General features: G+C 42.2%; 1 protein-coding gene across 2 annotated transcripts in view; it reads left to right on the top strand.

Annotated features, from left to right (window-relative positions):
• Nucleotides 1–18,590, top strand: part of NUCKS1 (nuclear casein kinase and cyclin dependent kinase substrate 1) — a 32,051-nt gene extending 13,461 nt beyond the window's left edge. The window contains exons 2-8 of one of the 2 annotated variants that reach the window (XM_054648740.2): nucleotides 1,901–1,950; nucleotides 3,720–3,825; nucleotides 5,676–5,731; nucleotides 5,999–6,151; nucleotides 6,381–6,533; nucleotides 9,747–9,896; nucleotides 11,120–18,590. In XM_054648740.2, coding sequence (XP_054504715.1) covers nucleotides 1,901–1,950; nucleotides 3,720–3,825; nucleotides 5,676–5,731; nucleotides 5,999–6,151; nucleotides 6,381–6,533; nucleotides 9,747–9,896; nucleotides 11,120–11,319 — 868 coding nt within the window. In that variant the 3' untranslated portion in view covers nucleotides 11,320–18,590. The remainder of the gene's footprint in view (nucleotides 1–1,900; nucleotides 1,951–3,719; nucleotides 3,826–5,675; nucleotides 5,732–5,998; nucleotides 6,152–6,380; nucleotides 6,534–9,746; nucleotides 9,897–11,119) is intronic. The other variant, XM_077190693.1, reaches the window with a different exon arrangement.
• Nucleotides 18,591–18,888: the final 298 nt, after the last annotated feature.

Here is an 18,888-nt window from a genome sequence, read left to right as displayed (position 1 = left end):
ATGGTTTCCTTGGATTGCTGTTTTATGGGGCAGGTGTCTTGTGAATGAAACAGCTGGATTTGATATCTTGTGAATAAAACAGCTGGGTTTGATACTTTATCAATAAAACAGCTGGGATTTGATAGTTTATCAATAAAAAGATTGGGGATTTTTATACTTTGTCCATTAAACAGCTGGGGTTTGATATCTTGTCAATAAAACAGTTGAGGTTTGATAGTTTATTGATAAATCAGCTGGGGTTTGATACTTTATCAATAAAAAGATTGGGGGTTTTTATACTTTGTCAATGAAAGAGCTGGGATTTGATATCTTGTCAATTAAACAGCTGAGGTTTGATAGTTTATCAATAAAAAGAGTTGGGATTTTTATATCTTGTCAATAAAACAGCTGGGGTTTGATATCTTGGCCATTAAACAGCTGGGGGTTGATACCTTGTCAATAAAAGAGGTGGGTTTTGATAGTTTATTGAGAAATCAGCTGGGGTTTGATACTGTATTTGATACTTTTTTACTTTGATTTCTTGTCAATAAGAGTTGGGATTTGATACTTTATCAGTAAAAAGAGTAGAAATTTTTAGACTTTATCAATAGAAAGAGCTGGGATTTTTATACTTTGTCAGTGAAACAGCTGGGGTTTGATAGTTTATCAATAAAAAGAGTTGGGATTTTTATATCTTGTCAATAAAAGAGCTGGGATTTGATTTCTTGTGAATTAAACAGTTGGGGTTTGATAGTTTATTGATAAATCAGCTGGGATTTGATAGTTTATCAATAAAAAGAGTGGGGATTTTTATACTTTGTCAATTAAACAGCTGGGATTTGATATCTTGTGAATTAAACCGCTGGGGTTTGATACCTTGTCAATAAAACAGCTGGGGTTTGATGGTTTATCAATAACAGAGCTGGGATTTGATGGTTTATCAATAAATCAGCTGGGATTTGATACTTTATCAATAGAAAGAGTTGGGATTTTTATATCTTGTCAGTGAAACAGCTGGGGTTTGATTTCTTGTCAATAAGAGTTGGGATTTGATACTTTATCAGTAAAAAGAGTAGAAATTTTTAGACTTTGTCAATTAAAAGAGTTGGGATTTTTGTACCTTGTCAATAAAACAGCTGGGATTTGATAGTTTATCAATAAAAGAGCTGGGATTTGATATCTTGGCCATAAAACAGCTGGGATTTGATACTTTATTGATAAATCAGCTGGGATTTGATAGCTTGTCAATAAGAGTTGGGATCTGATACTTTATCAGTAAAAAGAGTTGGGGTTTTTGTACCTTGTCAATAAAACAGCTGGGGTTTGATGGTTTATCAATAACAGAGCTGGGGTTTGATGGTTTATCAATAAATCAGTTGGGGTTTGGTGGTTTATCAATAAAACCACCTGGATTTGATGGACAAGGTGCTGATAAATCCCCAGCAATTCCATTCTGGGGGTCTCTGGGAGTTCAAGGGGCAGATTTGGTTTTGTTGATTTTCAGATGGGTGTCACTCATTCAGGAAGCTCCAGTGGAAACTTGGAATGCTTTAAAACCAGGGATCCAATGGGAAAATAAAAACTGGAGGAGAAGGTGGGAGAGCAGGTGAGCTGTGAGAAACAGGAATTCCAAAGAGAGCAGCTCAGGAAGGTTTGGTTTATAACCTTTGTGTATTTATCAAAATTCACATTCACATTCTGAGCCTATTATTGTTCAATCTCCTCAGGAAAATGCTATTTATTCATTAATATCCTTTGCTGGCTGCACAGGTGGAGGTGGCTGAATTCTCCAGGTTTTCTTGAGGTGTTTTTGGGCTACAAATGCAGCTCTGAAGAAAAGGATGTGACATTTCTTATTCCTTAAAGCTTTAGTAGCCCTGAAGTGGCAGAAATTCCTAATTTATTTTCCTGCTTTTTCCAGGAACAGGAAGGTGGTGGATTACTCCCAGTTTCAGGAATCAGATGATGCTGGTAAATGAATTTTTTTGGCCTTAATTTCTTCATTATTCCATGCATATTAATTGTTCTGCCTCAGCTCCAAATTCCAAGGAGTTTCTGTTCTCTACAGCCTGAACTGTTAATAAGTATTTGGAAATTCAATGATTCTCAGATGTTTTGTGTTAAAGCAACAATGGGGATGGAAATCTCCATCTTTGCTGCTGGAATTGTGGTGGTGCCTGCAGGGCCTCCCCTCTCTGTGCTCTGGGCCAGGGGCTCCCTGGTGCTGCTTTTCTGCACTGGAAAAGATTTTGGGATTTCTGGAATGGCTCCAGGGAGCCCACAGCATCAGGGATTGGGGATTGTGGGAAAAATATCAATTGTGGGGATTAATGAAATAGTGCTGGGTCACACTGGGAAAATGGAAACTCTGAGTGAAAATTGTGAAACCCTTTTCTAAAATAATACAATTTGTGTGAATTAATAAATAGTGCTGGATCACACTGGGAAAATGGATCTCTGAGTGAAAATTGTGAAACCCTTTTCTAAAATAATATAATCTGTGAATTAATAAAATAGTGCTGGATCACATTGGGGAAATGGATCTCTGAATGAAAATTGTGAAACCCATTTCTAAAATAATATAATCTGTGAATTAATAAAATAGTGCTGGATCACATCTGGAAAAAGTGTAAACTCTGAATTAAAATTCTGGTTCCCATTTGTAAAGTAATAGAATCTGTGTGAATTAATAAAATAGTGCTGGATCACGTTGGGAAAATGGAATCTCTGAATGAAAATTCTGAAACCCTTTTCTAAAATAATATCATTTGTGTGGATTAGCAAAATAGTGCTGGATCACATCTGGAAAAAGTGTAAACTCTGAATTAAAATTCTGGATCCCATTTCTAAAATAATACAATGTGTGAATTAACAAAATAGTGCTAAATCACATTTGGAAAAAATTAATCTCCGAACTAAAATTCTGGATCCCATTTCTAAAAAAGATAATGTGTGTGAATTAATAAAATAGTGCTGGATCACATTTGGTAGAAATGTGATCTCTGTGGTTTAACATTTCTGGATCCCATTTCTAAAATAATAGAATATGTGTGAATGAACAAAATAGTGCTGGATCACATTTGGAAAATGTAATCTCTGAATTAAAATTCTGGATCCCATTTGTCAAAACATCTGATCTGTGTGAATCAACAGAAATTTTCTGGAATGTTTTTGAGTTCTTGGGAGATGAACTCAATCTGAGTTTGCCCTGATAATTCAAACCAGACAAACCTGCATGGTTGTAATTGCAGTGGTTCATTCATTCATTCATTCTTTCATCCATCATCCATCCATCCATTCATCCATTCATTCATTAGTCCATCCATCATCCATCCATCCATCCATCCATCCATCCATCCAGTGCTGTGGGAGGTTCTGCTGTAAACTCCTGTGCCATGGCACCTTCACCCCTCACAGCCTGTGCTGGTGGAGCCCTGCAGAAATGCCCAGGGATGTTCATTTTTAATACCTTTATAGAAGAACTAAATGCAGAATGAATCCTGTGCCCTCTTGTGAGGATTGTTTGTGACTCCTGAACGTTTTCCTGGTGCTGTGGCAGAGGCAAAGCTCAGATCAGGGATTCCAGCAGGGCTTTGCTTCCACCAAGGTTTTTTTGCAGCTTTGGGATATTTTTCTTTTTGCTTTGCACGAAATGCTCAGTTGGAGCTGTATCTGAGGAGAGCTGAGTTTGCTGGGCATGAGTTTGAGCCAAAGCCATGTTGTGCTGTCTGTCTGTCCAGATGATGATTATGGAAGAGATTCAGGTCCCCCATCCAAGAAAATCCGCTCATCTCCCCGAGAGGCAAAAAACAAGAGGAGATCTGGGAAGAATTCTCAGGAGGACAGGTAAGAAAATCAGCTTTGATCTCATGGCAACATTTCCTGTGTGTGGGCAGTGGAATTGCAGTGAGACTGGGGGCTGAGACAGGTTGGAAATGGGATTTAGGCACAAAGGTGAGTCAGGGCAAGGGGCAGCTCCTGCAGCCTCTCAGGGCATCCCTGTGGTGCTGATCTCCCCAAGAGGAGATCTGGGGAGAATTCTCAGGAGGACAGGTAAAAAATCAGCTTTGATCTCTTGGCAACATTTCCTGTGTGTGGGGAGTGGAACTGCAGTGAGACTGGGGGCTGAGGCAGCTTGGAAATGGGATTTAGGCACAAAGGTGGGTCAGGGCAAGGGGCAGCTCCTCCTGCAGCCTCCCAGGGCATCCCTGTGGTGCCAGGGGTTGGGGACAGCTGGAAGTTTTGTCTCTCTTTGTTCCCATTTTGGGTAATCTATAAACCTTAGAGATGCTCAGGAGGGCAACTTAAACTTTAAGATGGATCAGCCCTGCTCCAGAGGCAGCTGGAGGGGCAGGGAAAGGGATTTAGGCACCAGGGTTGGCATCCTCAGCTGGGTCAGGGCAAGGGGCAGCTCCTGCAGCCTCTCAGGGCATCCCTGTGGTGCTGATCTCCCTGAGAGGCTACAAACAAGAGGAGATCTGGGAAGAATTCTCAAGAGGACAGGTAAAAAATCAGCTTTGATCTCTTGGCAACATTTCCTGTGTGTGGGGAGTGGAATTGCAGTGAGACTGGGGGCTGAGACACTGAGGTGAGGCAGGAATCACTGGGGAGCTCCTGGCTGCAGGGCTCCATCACTGCAGAGGCAGCTTGGAAATGGGATTTAGGCACAAAGGTGGGTCAGGGCCAGGGGCAGCTCCTCCTGCAGCCTCCCAGGGCCTCCCTGTGGTGCCAGGGATTGGGGACATCTGGGAGTTTTGTGGCTCTTTGTTCCCCGTTTTGGGTAATCCGTAGACATTAGAGATGCTCAGGAGGGCAACTCAAACTTTAAGATGGGTCAGCCCTGCTCCAGAGGCAGCTGGAGGGGCAGGGAAAGGGATTTAGGCACCAGGGTTGGCAGCAGCTCATCCTCAGCTGGGTCAGGGCAAGGGGCAGCTCCTGCAGCCTCCCAGGGCACCCCTGTGGTGCCAGGGGTTGGGGACACCTGGGAGTTCTGTGTCTCTTTGTTCCCCATTTTGGGTAATCCATAAACACAGAACTTGCTTTGGGAGCTGAAAGTGAACTTTTCCTGTAGAATTTCCATTTTGCAGTGCCCCCAATGATTGCCACAAGACCTTTGAAATGATTTCTTTTTGTTGTTATGACAGATTTCAGCTTCAGGGGTGCTGGTTCTGAAGGTCCACAGGTTCTGCTAGCTGGTTCTTGTTCTGTCACCCCAAGATGTCTTTTATTTTCCAAATCAACCAAATGATCAAATAAAGTGAGGAAGCTTAGGTCAGACTTATGTCAATGAAGAGCAAGATGCACAGAATGGAATTTAAACAATGACATAAAGACAAATGCTGCCTTAAAATCTATTTAGGATAAACCTTTATTGCATTTCTAAACTGCATATAAACCATCAGAATTGGAACTAAACTGAAAGCCCCTTGTGGGCTGGATGAAGAGTGAATTTTTCACCTCAATCTGATTATTTCCTGCCTGGTTGAAGTTTTTTTTTTGTGATTCAGAGTCTGAAATTTATCTTCCCAACCCTGATAACTCCACAGACAGCTGAGTAATCCTGAGTATGTCCAGGACAAGTGAAAATTCTCAGTTTGGACATCATTTGCTCTTTACAAGTTGTTGTTTTCCACACAAAAGTGACTGAAATCCAAGCTGAGACAAACACTCAGACTTTCCCCTTCTGTCATTTGCAGTGAGGATTCAGAAGACAAAGATGTGAAGACTAAGAAAGATGATTCACACTCAGCAGGTAACTATTGTGTAGCTTTAAATCATGTCTGTGAGAGTTGCAGGAGCAGAATTTGAGGCAGAAATTGAATTATTCTGATTTATTTGAAGTCTTATGTTGCCTCTGCTGCTGTTACTTCCCACCCTGCTTTGGGGTAATGGGGTTTTTTTTTGTGTTATGTGATGATCCTATAAAATTTATCTTCAGGAGTGCACAGATTGATCCCTTCCCTGCAGCTTTTAGCCAGAATGATCCCAGAGATTCCACCTTGCTGCCTTTTCTTTGCAGATGAAGATTTTGGCAGTGAAGACGATGACGTAGGGGCCGACGACGGCAAAGCCGACAGCGACTACGAGAGCTCCCAAAAAAGCAAAAAAGGAAAGAAAGCTAAACCAGACAAGAACAAGAGAGCAGCCTCCAAATCCAGGAAAAGGCCTGCAGGTAAAAAGGGAAAAAAGAGAAAAAAAAAGAGGGGAAAAAAGGGAAAAAATTAATTCTTTTGCAGAGGATCTTTGTTGGGTGGGTATTGCCGAGGTTGAATTGTCCCCACAGTAACTCAGTGAGGGTTTTAACCCCCTGATAAATGCCCTAAAAAGATTTTGCTGCCTCATGGCAGGAGCTGTGTGCTCTGTGCTCTGTACTCAGCCCAGTTTGGGGCCTTTTCCTGCAGAGGACAGCGAGGATGAGAAGGAAGATCACAAAAATGTTCGTCAGCAGCGGCAGGCGGCGTCCAAAGCAGCCTCCAAACAGAGGGAGATGCTCATGGATGATGTGGGCAGTGAGGAGGAAGAGCAGGAGGATGATGAGGCACAGTTCCAGGAGAGTGAGTAAATGGGATGGGAGACAGGAGCACACACAGTTGGGTTCTTGCTGGGAGACAAATGGAAATTGTGCTCCAAGTTTGCAGCAAAGGTTGGTGTGTGTGTCCCACAACATTTATCCTCACAAATGGGTAAATCTGTTAATCCCTTCTCTGCTTTTCTTATCCAGAATGAGATTTAAATCATTAAATACTTAAATTATAAATCATCAAATACTTAAATCATAGAAATGTGGCTGTAGCAACTTTCTATGATTTGAAAGCTGCAATCTGTCATGAATTTGCACCATTTCTTGTTCCTGCAAGCTTGGTTGGTGATGTTCAGTGGGAGATAAACCAGAGCTTCAAAACTGCTTTGGAATTTTTGCAGTCCAAAGTTTTTCAAGTTCAATGCCAGATTTTAAGATCTAAACTGAAAATTTAAATGACTGAAGAATTCACTCAATGAATCTGGAATTATCTGTGAGACACAGCAGCCTCCAAACAGAGGGAGATGCTCATGGATGGTGTGGGCAGTGAGGAGGAAGAGCAGGAGGATGATGAGGCACATTTCCAGGAGAGTGAGGAAATGGGATGGGAGACAGGAGCACACACAGTTTGGTTCTTGCTGGGACACAAATGGAAATTGTGCTCCTCATTTTTATTGTCTGTCTGTCCCAGCTGGGTTTGCACAGCTGAATTTGTGCTCCAGGTTTGCAGCAAAGGTTTGTGTGTGTGTCCCACAACATTTATCTTCACAAATGGGTAAATCTGTTAATCCCTTTCCTGCTTTTTAATCCAGAATGAGATTTAAATCATCAAATACTTAAATTATAAATCATCAAATACTTAAATTATAGAAATGTGGCTGTGGCCACTTTGTGTACCTTGAAAGTTGGAATCTGTCATGAATTTGCATCACTTACTGTCCTGCAAGCTTGGTTGGTCATGTTCAGTGGAAAATAAACCAGTGCTTCAAAACTGCTTTGGAATTTTTGCAGACAAAAGTTTTTCAAGTTCAGTGACAGATTTTAAGATCTAAACTGAAAATTTAAATGACTGAAGAGTTCACTCAATGAATCTGGAATTATCTGTGAGACAAAGCAGCCTCCAAACAGAGGGAGATGCTCATGGATGGTGTGGGCAGTGAGGAGGAAGAGCAGGAGGATGATGAGGCACAGTTCCAGGAGAGTGAGGAAATGGGATGGGAGACAGGAGCACACACAGTTTGGTTCTTGCTGGGACACAAATGGAAATTGTGCTCCTCATTTTTATTGTCTGTCTGTCCCACTTGGGTTTGCACAGCTCAATTTGTGCTCCAGGTTTGCAGCAAAGGTTTGTGTGTGTGTCCCACAACATTTATCTTCACAAATGGGTAAATCTGTTAATCCCTTCCTTGTTTTTTTTATCCAGAATGAGATTTAAATCATCAAATACTTAAATTATAAATCATCAAATACTTAAATCATAGAAATGTGGCTGTGGCCACTTTGTGTAACTTGAAAGCTGCAATCTGTCATGAATTTGCACCATTTCTTGTTCCTGCAAGCTTGGTTGGTGATGTGCAGTGGGAGATAAACCAGAGCTTCAAAACTGCTTTGGAATTTTTGCAGTCCAAAGTTTTTAAAGTTCAGTGACAGATTTTAAGATCTAAACTGAAAATGTAAATGACTGAAGAGTTCACTCAATGAATCTGGGAGAATCTGTGAGACAAAGCAGCCTCCAAACAGAGGGAGATGCTCATGGATGGTGTGGGCAGTGAGGAGGAAGAGCAGGAGGATGATGAGGCACAGGAGAGTGAGTAAATGGGATGGGAGACAGGAGCACACACAGTTTGGTTCTTGCTGGGACACAAATGGAAATTGTGCTCCTCATTTTTATTGTCTGTCTGTCCCAGCTGGGTTTGCACAGCTGAATTTGTGCTCCAAGTTTGCAGCAAAGGTTTGTGTGGGTGTCCCACAACATTTATCCTCACAAATGGGTAGATCTGTTAATCCCTTTCCTGCTTTTCTTATCCAGAATGAGATTTAAATCATCAAATACTTAAATTATAAATCATCAAATACTTAAATCATAGAAATGTGGCTGTGGCAACTTTCTATGATTTGAAAGCTGCAATCTGTCATGAATTTGCACCATTTCTTGTTCCTGCAAGCTTGGTTGGTGATGTTCAGTGGGAGATAAACCAGAGCTTCAAAACTGCTTTGGAATTTTTGCAGTCAAAAGTTTTTAAAGTTCAATACCAGATTTTAAGATCTAAACTGAAAATTTAAATGACTGAAGAGTTCACTCAATGAATCTGGAATTATCTGTGAGACACAGCAGCCTCCAAACAGAGGGAGATGCTCATGGATGGTGTGGGCAGTGAGGAGGAAGAGCAGGAGGATGATGAGGCACAGTTCCAGGAGAGTGAGGAAATGGGATGGGAGACAGGAGCACACACAGTTGGGTTCTTGCTGGGACACAAATGGAAATTGTGCTCCTCATTTTTATTGTCTGTCTGTCCCAGCTGGGTTTGCACAGCTGAATTTGTGCTCCAAGTTTGCAGCAAAGGTTTGTGTGTGTGTCCCACAACATTTATCCTCACAAATGGGTAAATCTGTTAATCCCTTTCCTGCTTTTCTTATCCAGAATGAGATTTAAATCATCAAATACTTAAATTATAAATCATCAAATACTTAAATTATAGAAATGTGGCTGTGGCAACTTTGTGTAACTTGAAAGTTGGAATCTGTCATGAATTTGCACCATTTCTTGTTCCTGCAAGCTTGGTTGGTGATGTGCAGTGGGAGATAAACCAGAGCCTCAAAACTGCTTTGGAATTTTTGCAGTCCAGAGTTTTTAAGTAGGAAATCCTTAAATAACTGAAGAGTTCATTCAATGAATCTGGAATTATCTGAGACAAGAAACTTCACCTTGGTGCCTTTTCCTTGCAGATAATTTGAGGGTCTGTTTAAAATGAGTGTGTGTTTTCCAGAGATCTCTTTCTTTGGAGGCAGCCCTAAAGTTTAATTGTAAACTTCTCAATGCTTTTTTTCTGCTTTTTTCTGTCTCTGTGGCATTGCTGATGTAAAAACCCCCTCAGATTTTAGCACAGCAGATAAATGGAAGCCCACAAAGTCTCAGGGTCTGTGTCCACAATTTCACTGGCAGATTTCAGCTGTATCTTTTATCTTTTTCTTCCTTTTTTGGTTTTTTTTTTCCCCCAAAAAACCTGAAATTTCCATATGCTTCCAGCAGATTCAGGAAGTGATGAAGACTTCCTCATGGAAGATGATGATGACAGTGACTATGGCAGTTCAAAAAAGAAAAACAAGAAGGTTTCCAAGAAATCCAAGCCAGAGAGGAAAGAAAAGAAAATGCCCAAGCCCAGGCTAAAGGCTACAGGTGAGTCTGTGCAAGGAAAGGTTCTCAGTTGAAAATCCAGATTTTTCTTTTTGCTGCAGAGCTTGGTTGAAATCTTGGGGTCCTGGACAGCCACAGAAATGTTGGAAAAGCCAAAATCCACGATTGGAAGCAGCAGGAGGGAGTGATGAGCTTGGCTTTAGTTCTTCCTTAGGGGCTGATTTGGTGGCTGTGTTTTGGTGGTAAAAACCCATGGTAGGAAAAGCTGAGGGGCTGCATTCTGCCTTGGTGCCTCCCAGGCAAATAATAAATAATGACAATTTGTGGCTTTGCTTGGGACTTTGTGAAATGTCAACCAGAGCAGAGCTGGGTGCATTTCTGCAGGAAATTCAAATTATAACAGCAATGTGTGCTCTGCTTGGACATTCTGCAGGAAATTCAAATTATAACAGCAGTGTGTGCTCTGCTTGGACAGAGCTGGGTGCATTTCTGCAGGAAATTCAAATAACAGCAGTGTGTGCTCTGCTTGGTCAGAGCTGGGTGCATTTCTGCAGGAAATTCAAATTATAACAGCAGTGTGTGCTCTGCTTGGTCAGAGCTGGATGCATTTCTGCAGGAAATTCAAATTATAACAGCAGCAGTGTGTGCTCTGCTTGGTCAGAGCTGGGTGCATTTCTGCAGGAAATTCAAATTATAACAGCAATGTGTGCTCTGCTTGGACAGAGCTGGGTGCATTTCTGCAGGAAATTCAGATTATAACAGCAATGTGTGCTCTGCTTGGACAGAGCTGGATGCATTTCTGCAGGAAATTCAAATAACAGCAGTGTGTGCTCTGCCTGGACAGAGCTGGGTGCATTTCTGCAGGAAATTCAAATTATAACAGCAGTGTGTGCTCTGCTTGGACAGAGCTGGGTGCATTTCTGCAGGAAATTCAAATTATAACAGCAGCAATGTGTGCTCTGCTTGGACAGAGCTGGGTGCATTTCTGCAGGAAATTCAAATTATAACAACAATGTGTGCTCTGCTTGGACAGAGCTGGGTGCATTTATGAGGTCACATCCAACAATTAACCAGCACCTGCAATCAAACACCTTTTAAATCTCATTAAATCACTCTTCACTTCAGCTTTGCTAATTGGGAGTGCTAAAACCACTGTGGGTATGGTCAAACTGCTGCTGAATGACTCAAAAATCCCATTTATTGGGAATTTTTCTGCCTTTTTCTTTCTGCTGCTGCTGAGTTTTACAAAGTTTTTCTTTTTCCAGTGACCCCCAGCCCAGTGAAAGGCAAAGGGAAGGCAGGTCGCCCCACAGCTTCCAAGGCAACAAAAGAAAAAACCCCATCCCCAAAAGAAGAGGATGAAGAGCCTGAAAGTCCCCCAGAAAAGAAAAAATCAGCCAGCCCTCCACCAGAAAAGTCAGGGGATGAGGGATCTGAAGATGAAGCACCCTCTGGTGAAGATTAAAATGGCAGTTGAGGAAAAAAAAATCTTTGTTTAAAAAAAAAAAAGAGGAAAAAAAAAAGAAAAAGGAAAAGAAAACAATACTTAGGGGTAGAACACGGTTTTGGCTGTGGCTTGACTCATGGGCTTTGAATGCTGTCTTTACTTTCAGCTGTTTAATACAGTGTAATTCTTTTTTAATAAGAGGAAACCCTTCTACAGTGAGATTTTGAAGTCAATGTTCTCTGTTGGCCATTCCGTTCTCCCTCCCCTGCCAAATCTGAGAAGCCATTTGAGACAAATTAACAGACCAATATTTGATTTTTTTTTCCCAATATTTGATTTTTTTTTCCAATATTTGATTTGTTTTTCCAATATTTGATTTTTTTTCCCAATATTTGATTTTTTCCAATATTTGATTTTTTTCCCAATATTTGATTTTATTTTCAATATTTCATATTTTTTTTTCCCAAGGGTACTGCAGTTGTGAAGCAATAAGGTTTGAGACTGATCTGTGGAAACCATACTTACAAATCCTTAAGTAGAATAGATTTTTTTTTTTTCCCAGTGCTGGTAAGAGCTGTTTAAAACTATTATTCTGTATTTGGAATATATGGGGAAAAAAAAAAATAATGAAGCTTTGCTTTAACAGACTTTGAGATGAGTTTAGTCTCAGCAAAAATGTAGTTGAGCTGATTGCAGTGGAGGAGGATGGAGCACAGGGAGGAATCCTGTGTTTCTTGGATTCAGGCACGTTTTTCATGGAAAGCAATCAAGAAACTCTGAGATGCTCCAGTGTCTTTGATTTTAAAAAGCCCCTCTAGTCAGGATGGGAGATCTTTTGTCTCTGCTGGATAGAAAACTCTTCTTGCTGCAGGCAAATTGCAGCCCATTCCAGAGAAATTCAGATTTTCAACCTCCAGCCTTCTTTTATTCCTTCTGTAGAGGGGCAGAACAGGGGAGAGAAATGACAAAATCATTTTTAAACCTGCTTTCCATTGGGTATGGTGGGAAATGTTTTTATTATCGATTTTTCCAAGGGAAAAAAAAACCCAAAAAAAAAAAAACCAAGCAAACAAATTCCCAGATAATGTAAAATGAAATTCTTCAGCTTTTGGGGTGAGGGATTTCCTTTTGTGGCTGTGAGCAGAGGATGGCCCTGAGCCAGCCCTGGCTGTTCCTTGGCCGCCCTCACAGAGCCCCAGGGATCCCTGGCACAGGGAGGGGCACAGGGGGCACTTCCTGTGCCCCCCTGCTCCTGTGGGCTCTGTGGGGTCAGCTCCCCCTAAACCTGTGGGGTCAGCTCCCCTTAAACCTGTGGGGTCAGCTCCTCACCGCTGCCTGTAGGATCAGCTCCTTACCACTTCTGTGGGCTCTGTGGGGTCAGCTCCTCACCCCTGCCTGTGGGGTCAGTCAGCTCCCCTTAAAACTGAGGGTCTGTGGGATCAGCTCCCCTTCTGCCTGTAGGATCAGCTCCTCATCCCTTCTGTGGGGTCAGCTCCGCACTCGTGCCCGTGGGCTCTGTGGGGTCAGCTCCCCTTGTACCTGTAGGGTCTGTGGGGTCAGCTCCCCTTCTGCCTGTAGGGTCAGCTCCTTACCACTTCTGTGGGCTCTGTGGGGTCAATCAGCTCCCCTTAAACTTGTAGGATCAGCTCCTCACCCTTCCTGTAGGATCTGCCCCTCTTCTGCCTGTGGGGTCAGCTCCTCATCCCTTCTGTGGGCTCTGTGGGGTCAGCTCCCCTTGTACCTGTAGGGTCTGTGGGGTCAGCTCCTCTTCTGCCTGTAGGATCAGCTCCTCACCCTTCCTGTAGGATCTGCCCCTCTTCTGCCTGTGGGGTCAGCTCCTCATCCCTTCTGTGGGCTCTGTGGGGTCAGCTCCCCTTATACCTGTAGGGTCTGTGGGGTCAGCTCCCCTTCTGTCTGTAGGATCAGCTCCTCATCCCTTCTGTGGGCTCTGGGGTCAATCAGCTCCCCTTAAACTTGTAGGATCAGCTCCTCACCCTTCCTGTAGGGTCTGTGGGCTCAGCTCCCCTTCTGCCCATAGGATTAGCTCCTCCTCCTGTGGGATCAGCTCCCTCTATACCTGCAGATTCAGCTCCTCACCCCTCCTGTGGGATGTGTAGGATCAGCTCCCTACCCTTCCCTGTGGGATCAGCTCCCCTGCTGCCTGTGGGCTCAGCTCCTCACTTTTCCTGTGGGATCTGTGGGGTCAGCTCCTCCCTTCTCCTGTGGGATCTGTGGGCTCAGCTCCTCACCCCTCCTGTGGGATCTGTGGGGTCAGCTCCTCACTTTTCCTGTGGGATCTGTGGGCTCAGCTCCTCACTTCTCCTGTGGGATCTATGGGGTCAGCTCCTCACCCCTCCTGTGGGGTCTGTGGGCTCAGCTCCTCACCCCTCCTGTGGGATCTACTCCCCTGCTGCAGTGTGTGCTGTAGGATCAGCTCCTCACCCTTTCTGTGGGGCCTGAGGGATCTGCTCCTCTCCCCTCCCTGTGGGGTTTTCTCCTTACCCCATCTGTGGGATCAGCTCCCCTCACCCCTGTGGGATGTGTGGGATCAGCTTCCCACCCTTCCTGTGGGATCTGCTCCCCTTCTGCCTGTAGGATCAGCTCCTCATCCTTCTTGTGGGGCCTGAGGGATCTGTGGGATCAGCTCCTTATCCTTCTGTGGGATCAGTTCCCCACATTTCCTGTGGGATCTGTGGGATCAGTTCCCCACATTCCTGTGGGATCTGTGGGATCAGTTCCCCACATTCCTGTGGGATTTGTGGGATCTGTGGGTTCAGCTCCCCAGGTTCTGTAGGATCTGTAGGATCAGCTGCCCCTGCCTGTGGGATCAGAGGCCCGAGCTCCATGGATCTTTTGCAGGGATCTTTTTGCAGGGATCTTTTGCAGGGATTTTTTTGCAGGGATTTTTCTGCAGGGATGTTTTTTTGCAGGGATGTTTTGCAGTGGGGCTGTCCCTGGCAGAGCAGGACTTTGTTGCTGCCATTTTAATCTGCTTTTATCCAAGCAGCCAAATCCTTTCCTTCATTATTTTTTTATTTTCTGCACTTCATGAACCTCCACAAACCTCAATTTTCACACCCTCAGACAGTTTCCTGCCACGTTTATTGGTGGAAACATTGAAAACTGGACCTGCCATTTTTATTTGGATTTTTTTCCTTAATCCCTCTGTGCTTCTGTCTGTTGCTCACCTTCCCTTCCAGCTTTGCATCCTTCTTGTTTTTTTTGCTTTTTAACTTTTTTGTCCCAGAAGTCCCCATTATTAACCAGCCTCTGGAACGTGACATAAGGCAGCTAATTCATGAATTTGGGATTTCTGGTGGCAGCAGGTTCTGAATCCTCTTTGGGATTTTGGAGATTTCCTCGAGTTAGACACTAAAAATGATCAGAAAGGACCCTGAATGCAGTTCAGGTGGATGGAATGAATATTCCTGCAGCAGCTCAGTGATTGTCCTGTGGGATTCCCTGGCTTTTATTGAGGCTGGTAAATTCCTTTTTCTTAGCAAAATTAAATTTCTCTAACATTCTTGACTCTCATGGAACTCCTGTTGCAGTTACAATAAAGATGATGTTGTTTCATTGTAAATCTATTTTTATTTTTTTACAATGCTTTGATTTTTTTATTATTATTTTTTTTTTCCAGAACAGATCAGGCTGCAGGGAAATCTCAGTCTTGAAAAAGAAAAAGAAAATGTAATTCCCTCTCCTCTCCCACAGCTCTGCTGGATTGCTGGGAGAGCAGAAATTCCCTCAACTTTTTGAGGGAAATTTTGGGTAATTCTGGGAAATTCTGGCCACATTTAAAAAATAAAAATTTGGGGAGTAGCAAACATTTGTGCTACTTCAACTTTTTGGGTAATTCTGGGAAATTCTGGCCACATTTAAAAAAAATAAAAATTTGGGGAGTAGCAAACATTTGTGCAAATCTCAGATTCCCAGAGCTGGTCCCCAAAATATTTCAAGCTGCTCTTCTGCATTGGATTTTTAGGATTTTCTTTAAATTTGGGTGTGCAGGGAGAGTTCCAGGGGATCTGGTTCTTCACCTGCCCCACCTGATGTTTTCTGAAGTGAATTTTGAATTTCTCAAGTTTATTTTATGACTCTCACCTCAAATTCATTTTTGGTTGCTTCATTTCTTTTTTCCTAACACGGTTAAGAGAAGTTAAGGCTGTGAAAATCCAATTTTCTGTTATTTCACTGCAGTTTTTGGGTTGTTTTATCCTTTCCCCTGTATTTCACAGAACTGTTCTGCTTCTCCCACATTCATTTCTGCTGGGTTGGAGGCTGCCTGATGCTTTTTTCTGTCTCACAACCCAAACCCCATAAAAATCCCAAATTTTCAGGATTTTGCAACTTTTCCAAACCTGTTTTGCTGATTGGTTCAAACACTTTGGTCTCTGTTAGAAATTTCACATTTTTACAGACAGGAGCAAATTATCCAGGTGAATATTTCTATTATTTTCAGTATTTTTATTTTAAAGTACATTTTTTTTAATACATAATTTTTCAGCAGCAGCAAAATTTAAATCACCTTTTAAAATGCCAAATTAATTGGAATTAATTTGTATTAAACATTCTGGAAGGAAAGCTGGGATAAAATGCATTTCTTTAGGAGCACCAAGAGATTTTTATGGAGCAGAAAGTTTCATTTACCAAAGGAGGAGCCTTTGAAAGGATTTTGTCATTTTTCCAAACCTGTTTTGCTGATTGGTACAAACACTTTGGTCTCTGTTGGAAATTTCACATTTTTACAGACTGGAGCAAATTAATCAAGCTGAATATTTTTATTATTTTGAATATTTTTATTATTTTGAATATTTTTATTTAAAATACATCATTTTGCAGCAGCAGCAGGCTTCACCCTTTTTTAAAAATATTTTATTTTTAAATACCCGTTAGAATTAATTTGTATTAAACATTCTGGAAGGAAAGATGGGATAAAATGCTTTTCTTTAGGAGCACCAAGAGGTTTTTATGGAGCAGAAAGTTTCATTTACAGGAGGAGGAGGAGCCTTTGAAAAGATTCTCTGTAGTTCTGGAGCCTTTGCAGAGAGGTAAAACGGATTTATTCCAAAATTCCCTCCAGCCCTGCCCTGCCCTGCTCTTGCTTTTAAAATCCCCCAATTTCCATCCTGTCCCTGAATCCACAGCAGCACCTCCAGCTCTGCTCTCTGCCTTTGATTGATGAAAATCAGGCAAAATCTGCAATTTTGGAGCTGCTTTGGTTCAGTTCCATGGGGTCAGCAGGACAAGGACAGCTGAGTTAGGGGGGTCAGGAGGGGCTTCAAAATGGGGCAGCTGAGGAGCTTGGAATTAAATTACAATTTTTCAAGGCAAAAATCTGAAATTCCTGGGGTTTTTTTTTCATTTTTTTTCCCCCTTTTTTCCCCTTTTTTTGTTAAATATTCCCTCCACTGATGCTCACAAAGGTACAGGAGCCCCTGAGGGCAGGCAGGTGAGGGAGGGAAGGAATCTGTACCGTGCTGGAAGCTTCTGGAACTGTAGAAAAAAACAAAAATAACAAAAATAACACAAAAAAAACCACCCAACGAAAAACCTGGTGCTTTGCTTTCCTGTCCTTTTGTTCGTGAAGTGTTTATTTTTCTAACAGATCTAGCGTTGAACACGCGGCTCCTGCCGGGAGTTTAAAATGGGGCCCGGAGTTCGTTCATCTCCTGAGGGGGAGGAGCGGGAGCGGCTTTGCAGGGACGGCCCCGAGTGCCCCTGAGGGCATTTGGGATGTGTGGCTGTGGGGAGGCCTTGCTGTCACATCTGTCACCAAAAAATGAGAAATTCTCGGGTTTTCTGACCAAAATGGAGCCGGGAGCTGCAGGCTGAGGAGGCAAATCCCAGCGCTGCTGGAACAGGAGCTGTGCTGGAGGAGTTTGGGGCTTTTTTGGGCCTTTCAGAGAGCTCCCCAAGGCCAGCCTGGCTCTGGATTAAACCCCACCTTCCCCCTGAATGGTTTCTCATGGAACTCTTGTGTCAAACCATGGAATTTTGGGGGGCCCAGCCCCAGCATGCTCAGTGTGACTGCAAAGCACCCGTGTGCAAACGCGCTGTACAGAGGGGCCAGGGTTTTTTATATATATATTTTGGGATTGAGGGGAGGGAGGAGGGAGGGTGGAGATCCTAAAATCAGCTTAAGCCAGACTTAAATGTGTGTAAAAAACAAAAAAAAAAACAAAACAAAAAAAAAATAACCCCAAAATCTTCAATGTGTGAGTGTGTGAGCGGGAGCGTTGCCATCCCATTCCCTTTGTGTTCTCAGCTTTTGGGAGGTTTTTATTTTCTTTTTTCTTCTTTTTTTTTTTTTTTTCTCCCCCCACCTCCTCTCCCCTTCCTGCAGAAGCAATTGTTACAAAAAAAAAAAAAAAAAAAGAAAAAAAAGAAAAAAAAAGAATTGTAAATAAGAGCTACGTAAATTTTCGTTGTTGTTGTTTTTGCCATCGTGTCACAGCAAACCCTTGGGTGAAGGTGGAGGAGGAGACTGGCAGCATTTTCTGGTATGCAAAGGAATATTTTTGTCTTGAGTATCCCCTGGTGAGCTTTTAGAAAAAGAAAATATTAAAAAAAAAGTCATCAGGCTCTTTGCAGTCCCCTCTCCCTGTCCTTTTTTTTTATTTTTAATTTTTTTGTTTCATTTTAAAAGCAGGAAAAAGGGGCAGCTGCAAACAAGTCTGTGGGGTTGGGAACTCTTGACAACACTGAGATCTAGCATGGTACTAGGAGTTAAGTCTGAATGTAACATTAATGCTTTATTTAAAATTAAAAAAAACGAAACAAAACCACCTTTTTATTTTTATTTTTGTTGGTTTTTTTATTTTTAAGGGGTTGAAGTGAACATGAGTGCTGCCCATGTTCGTGAATTTCTAGATGCAAACCATTCATTGGTAGAATTGTGTGATGGTCTTTTTGTGCTGATTAATTTGACATATTCCCAGTCTCTGTATGTACCTGCAAAGAAAGAAAAACAAAAAAACAAAAAAATATAAATAACAAAAAACCCTGCTTTGCTTTGATTGAAAAAGGGTTCCTGGGACTGCATACCTGCTCCTGAGCTCTGTTTTAAGTATGTGTATCCTTCGCTTGTATTTTGTATTAAAAAAAAGAACCACGAGGAAAAAAAACGAACCCTTTATTGTTCAGCATGTTGGAATTGTGTCCCCTCTTTTATTTTTCTCCTTTTTTGGAATATATTAAGCAACTCATTCTTCTGTATCTTTTATTTTCTTTTGTAAACTTTTTGGTTTTGTTTAAAAATGGCTTTATAAAAGGGCTTTTATAACCCATCAACAGCACTGGTGTCATTTTTCTGCTGCTGCAAAGGGGGGGAATCATCCCTGTCAGAGGTAAAAATTGTTCATTTTCCAGGATTTCTGAGAGTTTTGGGGTGAAATCCTTGGAATTCTCTGAGGAGGTGAAGCTGCTTTGGGCCAGGTGTGACTTTTGAGAAATAATCCAGAAAATTCTGCTTTCCCCAGGCTCTTGCTGGAGTTATAAATGGAAATTTTAAGGTCCAAAACTGAGATGAGAGGGGGGAAAAACCCCTTGGGATGTCATTTTCCAGGATTTCTGAGAGTTTTGGGG

Source organism: Agelaius phoeniceus, chromosome 25 (assembly GCF_051311805.1).
Source record: "Agelaius phoeniceus isolate bAgePho1 chromosome 25, bAgePho1.hap1, whole genome shotgun sequence".
NCBI classification, from domain to species: Eukaryota; Metazoa; Chordata; class Aves; order Passeriformes; family Icteridae; genus Agelaius; species Agelaius phoeniceus.
This window is presented reverse-complemented; position numbering and strand designations above follow the sequence as displayed.